Raw genomic sequence first — 11,324 nt, 5'->3', positions numbered from 1 at the left:
CCATTATTAACTCCACTTTCATGTCCATGGTCTTTGTGAGCCTTCAGCTGATGCCATTAGAGCTCCTGGTGTGTTCGATCAAGGCGACCATGACCACGTGAACGCTCAAACCAATTACGGCCCCTGGCAGCGGCTTACAATCAGGCTCATCTTGTGTAGAGGGATTTCTGCAAATTGGATGAGGCTGCTTACTGGGGCTTAGCATGACGTACTGCAACTTTGAGTTTAATCACGAGGATCTTCGGCAATCCTCCACCTCTCCAGGAGAGCGGAACACCACGATTAGCCTCACCTGTGTGTTAAGGAAGAAAAAACGGCAAAAGTTGGGTAAAAATAAAGCCTTGTAAAATTTAAAGTTTCTGTCACAATGGGAGAGGAGATACCTTGGGAGAAATAACACTCCTGTGCTACTCCCGGGTCCTCCTGGGTTGTTCATCTTTGCTCTTCTGCTGTGGAATGGATTACAGGCTGAGCTGACTCTCCTGTCCTGTTGGACTAGCCAGAGGAGATCCAAGAGACAGGGAAACTGCAGGTTGGCGCATTCAAGAACATTTATCTGAACTAAGGGGCTATCTGCAAATCTTGGAGCTCCTGCTGTTCTAGATTATCATTTGACTCTCTTCTTCACAGGCAAGGACACATCACAGGTTGAACCATGGCTTTGATGTTGGTCAAGTTTGATCTGAAGAAGCGAGTGAAGCTTGCCCAGACGGTCTGGTTCATGTACTGGTTTGCTGTAATGGCTGGCGTGCTGGTTTTCAGCATGGGCCTGTTCTTTAAGATCGAGCTGCGAAAGCGCTCAGAACTTATGGACAACAATGAGAGCCACTTCTTGCCCAACCTGCTTATATTTATGGGTCTAATAGCCTGTGGGATCAACGCCTTTGGGGGCAAAGTCTGCTACGATTCGTTGGACCCTAGCAAGTTTGTAAAGTGGAAGTCTTTGTTGAAGACCTTCTTGGTGGTCTGCATGGTGTTTAACGCGCTGCTGCTTGTGACGGCCCTACTGTGTTTCCTGATGAGAATCCCTCTGCAGTTCACCCTGTCTGAGGGGCTGAGGAACGGCATGAAGTACTACAAGGACACAGATACACCGGGGCGCTGCTACATGAAGAGGACCCTGGACCTGATGCAGATGGAGTTTCGTTGCTGCGGAAATGACAACTACAGAGATTGGTTTGAGATCCAGTGGGTTAGCAACCGCTACCTGGACTTCAGCTCAAAGGAAGTCAAAGAGTAAGTGACAAGGATTAACAACTAAATCCCTCGTGATAGCCTTTAAAAGTTAGAGATCATTGCTGTATGATGTGACAGGGCGATGACTTTTTAGCTCAAAGAGATTGTCGTTGAACCTGAGTGCATCAAGGTGGAGGCTGGTGCTTTGGGGGCTGTTAGACTTCATTAAAATTGGATTTGAAGTGCAGGAGCAGGTGTATTATTCACTTTCATCCACTAAGGATTACTATTACAGAAATGGTGACAGCAATAGGTTGTATCGGGGGCTGCGAGGGCAGAAGAGGTTACTAGGCAGTTTTATGGATAAAGTTGGGAGGAGGTGATTACGTACAGAAAAAGATACAAGATCAAAATGGCACGAGAGGGATTAAAAGTACATTGTTCCAATCCAGTGTTTTGTGGTCTCTTTGTGAGAACCTGTTTATATCTACACTGATTTGGGGTAACAAGTACCAGTTAGCATTGTGAGGACAATTTTAAATAGGACAGTTTTGCTTGCTGGCACACAATTAGTGTTTAAGCTCAAGGATTACAGTGTCCATGTCCTTCAAGAATCAGTGTCCTGTCCAATCAGCAGAGGACCTGGCAACACTCCAGGGACAGCACTACGCAACAAAACAATTTGTAGCTGCGATTTTAAAATCAACATAAACGCTGGCTTCACATTAATACTGGACAGTAAAGTAGGGAGGTGATTGGAAAACTCTAGTAATGCCATAACAGGCCTACAACAGCAATCATGGAAAAGGGCCCTATAAATGTCTCATTTCAAAGTTTCAAAGATTTACACGCCCTCAAGACTTTACTTATAACCCAAGTTTTACAAATACTTACTTAAATATCCTTACAGTTCCGTACAGCCATCTTTATAACTGATAATGCCTTGATTAGTATTCAGAAGGTTTCTATTTTCTGTATTTCCTGTATGTCCTGCAGTATTGACAAAAGTGTAATCTGGACATTATTTTGGACTTGATTAGGTGTTGGTGTGTCTGGAAAGCACTGCTCCATATCTGACCTTCTCCAGTCTTAATGATCCAATCATATGTGTCTTTCCACTGACCTACTACTATCAATCACAGTGGAGATCTGCTCTCCAGACTGAACACTGACACAAATATACTCATTTGGGTGCGTGCACATTACCATGTTATTAACCTGAAAACACATATTTACATTTTAAGATATTTGGGTCAAGTATTTAAGTAAAATATGATTTCACATTTCTTGTACTTGTGTGAAGTGTAGGCCTGATTAATAGAAATGTTATTAATACGCACGTTTTGCTACAGTACTCTGCAAACTAATTTACACAACATACTGTAAGAGTTGATGATGAGAGGTTCTTAACTGATTATTGTACACCAGTGACAGTGTTGCCTTACAGGTGGTAAATGCAACATAAAAAGAATAATATAGCATGAACACAGCAAAAGCAATGCAAACCACTTCATCAGCATGCTAAAATGTTTGAGTTATGCTTTGCATTTGTTAGAGAGTTATTGATTCAACACTGTTCATTGTTGAGGCAGGAATGGGTGGTGTTGTATTGATTGTAATATTGTGAGGTACAACACCACTAACTATGGTCTCAAAAATACTCAAAAATACACAATACAGTAACAATAAACATCACACCTTCTAGTTATTTTGGTATAAGACCAGCAGCTAATTTTAGCCCACACATAGTACAAGCATAGTATGGCAGGTTCCTGACCTTTAATCTTGCCTCACTTTCACCTCCAGCCCATCATAACGTGACACTAACATGACACTGTCTCATCCTCTTAGCCGCATTGGGAGCAACGTGGATGGCCAGTATCTAATGGATGGAGTCCCATTCAGCTGCTGCAACCCCAGCTCCCCCAGACCCTGCATCCAGTTCCAGATGACCAACAACTCTGCCCACTACAGCTACGACCACTACACAGAGGAGCTCAATGTGTGGAAGCCCGGCTGCCGTGAAGCCCTGCTGTCCTACTATGGAGGCCTGATGAACACCATTGGAGCCATGGTGGTGCTGGTCACTATGCTTGAGGTCAGGGCCAGCGATGCATCAACACAAATATTCATTTTCCACCTCAAGTCCACCATGTTAATTTTAACTAGTTGCACCATCACTTCCACTGCATAGGAGACAATCCCACTTAAGTCCATGAAGGTGGGGAAGCCTTTTATCTTATAAAAATTAAAATGACAGTTTGAAAACACTTCTGATAAAGCATACTTCTCCCATTTGTGTCAGTTGTCCAAGTACGTTTTCTAGTTGTTTTTTTGTTGTTACCCCAATGGAAACAAGGAGCAGCAATGATCCCATTCCACACTTGAAAAGAAACTTCAACAAGCAACATAAAGATCAGAAGTGATCTCTATCAGAAGTGTTTTCAAAATGTCATTTTAGTTTTTACAATAGAAAATACTTTAAGGATGAAGACTAATTGGTTGGTTTGGCAAATGTATGTGCCAAACCAATCATCAGGGATCCATCCCAAACAGGGCTAACCATTACTTTACTATGATGTGTGACATTTAAAGGGTATGACATAAGATATATAGTACAATACTCTGATTTGAATAATGTTTTTTTCTGATGTGTTTTATGTTTTTTTTGCATAAAAAAGTCAGTTACCTTTTTAAACAAATTTAAAATGACCAGAATACATAAGTATGCAAATATTAATAACATACACATACATGCTTAACCAGGCAATTCAGACTAATTCAATGCAAATGCATATTAGTCTAGAACCTCTCAGTTCATTTTCGTGTTATCAATGGGCACAGACCAAATTGCCTCTGGAAACAATTGGATAGACTTAAATCCAATCTGAGCACAAAACACGTGACGTACCGTCAAGCAACACATTCAAGTTGGCAGCCTGGTCACAAACTTCCTCAAATTACAGCTAAACTGTACATGTGTTTCTGAAAAGATTTGAGGTAGACAATGCAATTATTTGATCAGCAATTCCTAATTTGACAGTTTGAGCCTGGTGCATTGTGCTGGATGGGCCTGCAGGCTGGAGCAGGTCCAGACCTACAACCAACAACCAATGACTTTTCAAATTGGCCCTGTGAGTCATTGTATCAGACCTGCCCCTTATGAGTTGTGATTGGCCTGACCAGATCCAGGACGGATGGAAATCTGTCTGGATGGGAAAGAGGGCCAGACGTCTGCCAGAGCAAATGAAACATGAGTTTGGCAGATTCGTCTGGTTTCTAGCCTAACACATGCTGAGTACTTCACTGAAAAGTCAATTATCAGCGCATATGTGCCAGAGGTTACTAGTTTCCTCATCATCCTTGCATCTTGGACCACGAGTTGCTTCCACACCAGTTGTTTCACAAAAACATCTGGTACGAACAAGTCTTAAACTCCGATTTAATGTGAGCAAAGAGAAACTTTCCTCCTTCAGCAGCCTTCTAGTGTCAAAATCTGCACATATAACTCTACCCGGAGCCTCCACTGCCAACATATGTTGTTGTTGTTGTCGAGGCCCAGTAATCTGCCCGCCATTAAAGGGAACAGTGGCAAACATGTACAGATAAATCCTTGAAGTCATTAATAGCAGTGATGATGAGAACATGGCACCATTTAGATAACATCTCTGTGCCAGAAATCCAGCAGACAAAACCATGCTCTAAAAGCTTGGATTTAGTGCGATACCCTGGAAGCTGATCGGACAGACAGTCGGAGGAATCCCAGATTTAGGAGTAGTTATGCAAGCGTCTCTTTGCTGACACAGATAGTGGGCTCAGAGATGGAGTCATGGGTTAATCTAAGGGAGGTGACAAGACTCACTTCCTGCAGACTGAGCTCTCAATCTGATCTGAAGTCACCAGTCTTAAATTACTTCTTAACATTTTACAGATATTATTTTTTTTTGTACGTTTTTATTTTTGTCTTTGTTTTCCTCACACGTTTCCCTTTTTACACTCACACACCACACTTCCATTACTCACTTTCACACATGCACAGCAACATATAACCATAACATATGACAACTCAAACCTTTGTTTGTCCTGTTGTTGTCTATACATTTTGTTTTTGTCTTATGTATGCCGTCTCTTTATTTTATGTCACATTGCACTAATAAAAAAAGAATTATGAAGATATTCAAAATAGGACTGCAACTAACAATTATTTTCATTAAAGATAAATCAGCCAATTTTCGTAATTTATTGATGATTTGTTTGGTAATAACATAGTGAAAAATTTGCCATCACAATTTCCTAGACCCCAAGGTGATGAAGTTCATCCTATATCCTGTTTGTCCAACCAATAGTCTAAAATCCTTATATCTTAAATTTTCTAATACTTGAGATTTTAAAAGCAGCTAATTCTCACATTTGAGACGCAGGAACCAGAACATGTTAGACAATTTTACATGAAAAGTTACTTAAAAGACAAACCGAAATAGCTGTCAATTAATTTTCTACAGATTGACTCATTGATCTATTGACTAAATCTTTATTCATTTAAGTGCCGTTGTAGTTAATTTGTCTGTATGAAGTTATTTTTCCACCCATCTGTTACAATTTGGGGCCAAGACGATTCATTTTGTTCTGTGATAACAATAATTTGTTGGGCCCTGGCGTGTTCCTCTTCTATGTTCATGTGGTATGATCACAAACAAGACTCTAACGCATATTGTCAATGCTCATTCCTGCTCGTCAGAAGAAGCTACTGTGATCTCTTATATGTGTTTCTGTCCATTGCAGGTTGCTGTGACAATAGGCCTACAGTATGTGCACAGCTCCCTGTCCACGCTGGCTAACCCGGAGGACCCGGAGAGTGAGAGCGAGGGCTGGATCCTGGAGAAGACGGTGAAGGAGACGTTCACCGACATCATGGCCAACATGAAGGCCATGGGCAAAGGCAGCAAGGTGGAGGAGGGGGGTGAGGCAGCAGTTGCCACAGTGAGCTGAGCTTACACCTCCGGCAAAAACTGACACCACTCACACCTGAAGAGAAGAGGAAGTGGACGTGTGAGATAACCATGTTTTTCTACCAACATTTATTATGTAGACACACACACACGCACACACACATATTTGGCTGTGAACTCCTATTACGCGGACTCCTTGTAAATGGACTCCTTACAAATGGACTCCTTGCATAAATAATTATTAACTTTATATTCATACATAGAGAGAGATAATGAGTAGGATGAGTTTTGTTATGGTTTTTCTTTTTGGTTTTCCCCAACCAAATAAATCCATCTCAGACTCCAACTTTGAGTCATAAACATGCTGTTTAAAAGATGTATTGTTCGGTTTTCCAACACTTTGATGGATTTGGATGTTTCCAAAAATGTGCAAAATGATAAGTCAGTAAATTTGATATGTATTGACAAATGTCAGATGCCCTCCTCTCATGGAAACCAGAGGTGCAGATGGAAGATATTTTATTTTTGTTGACTGGTCTGTAGTGCTTTGGCTTGTAGCTGATACTGTATATAGACAAAGCAACAAATTAACCCCCCCAGCTCTTTTTATACTCGTCCACAATGAAGACTGGATAAGCTCCTGAGATGGAGTTTTGAATTGAATGAATCGGTATGAATTATGCATGAATGTTGCAGCACAGAGTGAGGCATGGGAACTGAGATGTGAGCCCTGGAGAGAAGCAGGGCCAACTCCAAACCTGTGGAGGACGACTGAATTTGGCAGCTAAATCTTGGCTCCCGACCCCTGTACTGTAATTTCAGATCCTCTTTGATGTTTCCCTTGTACATTCAGTATCTGTATATTGACACATATGTATGTATAATCTAAAAACTGGGTTGCTGTCTTTGTACATAGTGTAGAAATGATGAAAAAATTAACTTTTTTTAAATAAATAATGTAATTAAGCTATATCTTTTATTTAAATATATGAAAAAAATGTTTTTCCATATTTTTTGGCTTTGTTGTGTGTGTAGAGGAAGAGATTATGCTGATTGTATATACAAATAAAGGATTTTAGAGATGTGATTTAACAGTGAAATGAGGACGTTCTGTTGTCTCGACCTTGATCCACACAAGAGGCGAGGCATGCTGTTAGCGCCACAGGGTTCCTGATTAAGTCAATAGGATAAGGGCAATTATGGCATTACTGCTTTCACATGGACATGGGATGACTCTTCACATGTCCAATGCAAGGACATGAGTATGTGTGTGAGGGGGCTGTGCACCAGATGCATTCACAAACAAAGTAGCGCATGTACATGTATTTGCAAGTGAAGTTTATAGGTAAAAGTTTCTCTGGAGTTGTTTTTTTATTTAATCCCAACCTGATATTTTTGTGCATTCAAAAAGCTGTAAAATGAACTTCAGTGGATGCAAGTAACAAATCTGTTTCCTTCAGCAGTAAGGTACTGTTTATCCATTCTCCTGAAACACAATCTACTACAAAGCATGTGCATCTGAATCCTGTAAATGCCAGACATGAGGAATGAGGATGATATCAACGCCAGTGACTCACTTAGAGCTATCTGGGGGGGGGGCACTGAGAAGAGTCAGCAGGAACGGTAAAGAGGCCAACTCTACGTGGTATTTTTATTGGACCAAAGCACATAACCAGCGCTGAGTAGATAAGAAGCCTAATCGGCTTTGGATTAGCATGAGCCCCTCAACCAGGTGAGCAGGTGAGGTGCAGGATTCACGTCACGCAGGCGGAGACACAGAAAGACAGAGATAGAAAGACAAACAAGAGAAAGTAATGGTCCGGGTAGGATGACAATGTATGCTATGGAACAAAATAACTGTTGGTTGGTTTTGAGTAAAAGAAGGAATCAGGAATAGGGAGATTTGTGTAATATGTACAAACAAAGTAAACAGATTCTTTCCTTAGTACTAATACCACAGTGTAAAAGTACTCTATTACTGTAAGTACAATTCCTGCATTAAATATCCCACTGAAGTACAAGTATTCATTATGTATCAGAATGGTTGACAGTGTTGTATTACTACATAATATTAAATTATTTTTTATTGCGGATTCTTTAACATGTAAACAACATTTTAATACCGGAGCTTATTGTGACTATTTTATATACCAGTATTTTATATACAGTATATCGATAGTCTGTAGCAATGCATCGTATTGCTTTAAGTGTTTGTAGGTATTTGTATACATTTTTAATCTCTAAAGTAACTAGTTATTATGGTTATCAAATGAATGTAGTGGAGTTAAAAGTACAGTATTTCACTCTCAAATGTAGTGAAGTAGAAGTAGAACATAACATAGAATAGAAGTACTCAAGTAAAGTACAAGTACTTTATAACTGTACTTAAGTATAGTACTTGAGTAAATGTACTTTGTTATTTTCTACCACTGTATACCTGAGTACCTTTGACTTACTTGCAGTTTCACTCGGTGGTGGAAGAAGTATTTAAATAATTTACTCAGGTTACAGTATCAATACCACACTGTAAAAGTACTCCATTACAAGTCGTACATTCAAGTAAAACAAGAGTATTAGGATCCAAATAGCTTTAAAGCACCACAAATAATTGTACTTATACTATTGATTTATTTATTTGTAAGTGGTATTTTGATGTTGTAGTAGAGGTGGAGCAAATTTTTACTGTTTCATGTACTGTTGAGCAGTCTGATCTATAACAATGCATCAATCGTATGTTTTGTTTGTAAAATCTTAATCTAAAAAGTAACTATAGCTGTCAAATAAATGTAGTGCAGGTAAAAGTACAATATTTGCCTCTGAAATGTAGTGGAGAAGTATAAAGTAGTATAAAATGGAAATACTGTTACTTTAGTAAATGTAGTTACTTTCCAACACTGGTTTAAATGTCAGTTTGGCTTCTGATTGTCATAGTTCCTTGTGACAGACACTTGTTTTGTCCAGAGAGACAAAACAGCCTCTCAATTACTGCCAGAGCTGCTTTTGATTGATAGTGATACATCTGTAGAAAATAGACAGCTTTTTAAAATACATTATTTACCAAATACTACCTTGCATCAGATGTTCTTTCCAAACAATTATTACTCACAGAAAAGTCAACACACAGAGTCAACATCTATCAACTACCCTGAAACAAACACAAACAAGCTTCCAACAGCATCCTGTGTGTTGTATGTCTTCTGCTGCTCTCTGTTGGTGGCTGCAGGTAATTAATTAATTAAAAAATTAAACTGACTGTGTGTGAATCTAATCCACTGAAGAGCTCCAACAGTGATCATATATGTAGTTTGGTTACCAGCTGATTCACTTTCTTTTCTATAGCAGTCTAATCTGTGATTTCACCAACGCTCCCGCTGTTTTGATAATTTCCTGCAGCCACCTTTAATACTATGCCTCTTCAAATGTACTTTATTTTGACTCAAAATGTCTTTTCTAACTTCCTTTGTGTCATTGACAAATTTGCTGGCATGCATGAACACTTAGGGTCCCTGACAGCCTGTCACTCTGAACAGTTTCAGTTACATTAGAAGTCCACAAGAGGGTGTCTTTCCATCAATGTTAATGGTGCAGCGGTGGCTTCTCCTCTGCTGGAAAATCTTAAAGGAAATGTATAACTTCAGCTTGATGCTACTGGAACAGAAACAACAACAACTGAAACAATTGCCATAAAGTCCCTTTATATGTAAACACCTTGATAAGACCCATTTTACTGATGACAAAACCTTGCTCAGAATCCTCCCTCCAAACAAAATGAATAAAACCTGGAAAAATAATTATTTTCATCATAAATTGATGTGTTGATCACTTTTCTGATTAATTATTTAGCAGATAAAATGTCAGAAAAGAGTCAAAACATACCATCACATGTTTCCAGAGCCCAAGGTCACGTCTTACTTGTTGTGCCCTATACCATCAGTCCAAAACTCCAAACGATTTTATTTACAATGATTTAAAACAGAGAAAAGTAGCAAATCCTCACATTTAAGAAGCTAAAACTAAAGAATGTCTGGTATTTGCTTAATAAATTACTTAAATGAATAATCAATTATCAAAATCAACTTTCTGTCAGTCGACTAATGGACTAATCAACTAACTATTTATGGATAATAAATAAATTAAAGTAATTATATGTAACTTTTCTTTATTAAAATGTATAAAAACAACTAGACCTATGTTATATATTTTGTTGAGCTGTGTACTTACATTATCTAAAATGTTTGAAAACAAGTTTCAAACCCACAGAAGCGTAATTTTAATCAAGGTAACGTATCATTTGGTCGTCTGTCAGTGGCGCCATAACCTCTTTGAGCATATGTCAACATTATGGTTGTCTGCCACACATGACACATTTTTCTGATAAACTAAAAAAGATTTTATTCATCAGATGTATGGATCTTATGTTATCAGAGAAACAAGCTGAGTAAATGTGGGCTCGCGGCGTCCGCCAAATGGCGTCACAGGAACACAGTTTGTTTTAACATGAAACTGCTTTATTCAGTGTTTTTACTGGTTTTCTATATGACATTGAAGGAATGCCTAACTGGGAGAAGGTGGCTGCAGTGAAGGCAACGGTGGTGAAGGAAACAGCTCCCATGATCCCACACTACTTCACGACATCATCTAACTATGTCTTTTGTTATTGTTTGGATGTGAGAGACCCCTAGCCTAAGAATGTTACTGTTTAATTGATAAAATTGTTGTCAACTAATGCTTTGTTGGTCAACCAATCAAATAAACAACTAATTGTCTCAGACTGACATGAGATACAGATGCATGAATGGAGTTAGTAAGTTAAATAGATCATACAGGAGATTGATTAAAAAAGCTATGCATCGAGAATGTGACTCATAAATCAATGTGAGCTATTAATTATGCATACAGTAGCTGCAGCGATGAATATACGCAACAGCTGAGGCATTTTTAAATTGTTTAAAGTGATAATGAGCATGCAAGGTGTGATGTCCTTACAGTGAAACAATGAATGACACATGATCTACTATCAACCGAGGTTCCTGGTTGACCTTGACGTGTCAAGCCAAAGGTCAGGGACGTATCACATCTCACTCTACACTTCACTATGGCCTGAATAAATATGGCAGACAGAAAGAAAAGCAGAGGCAGAGGCAGAGGCAGAGAGAGGCCCGTGACTGGTAGATGTGTGGCCTGCTCAGAGGGCCATTG

General features: G+C 39.2%; 1 protein-coding gene across 1 annotated transcript; it reads left to right on the top strand.

The window, feature by feature from the left end:
* Positions 1–655: 655 nt before the first annotated feature.
* On the top strand, positions 656–6,393 carry prph2a (peripherin 2a (retinal degeneration, slow)). Its single transcript, XM_046068029.1, has 3 exons — positions 656–1,236; positions 3,028–3,274; positions 5,959–6,393. Exons 1-3 carry the CDS (start codon positions 656–658, stop codon positions 6,163–6,165), a joined length of 1,035 nt encoding a protein of 344 aa, XP_045923985.1. The 3' UTR covers positions 6,166–6,393.
* The last annotated feature ends 4,931 nt before the right edge of the window (positions 6,394–11,324 follow it).

This window comes from Micropterus dolomieu, linkage group LG14 (assembly GCF_021292245.1).
Source record: "Micropterus dolomieu isolate WLL.071019.BEF.003 ecotype Adirondacks linkage group LG14, ASM2129224v1, whole genome shotgun sequence".
Taxonomy (NCBI): Eukaryota; Metazoa; Chordata; class Actinopteri; order Centrarchiformes; family Centrarchidae; genus Micropterus; species Micropterus dolomieu.
This window is presented reverse-complemented; position numbering and strand designations above follow the sequence as displayed.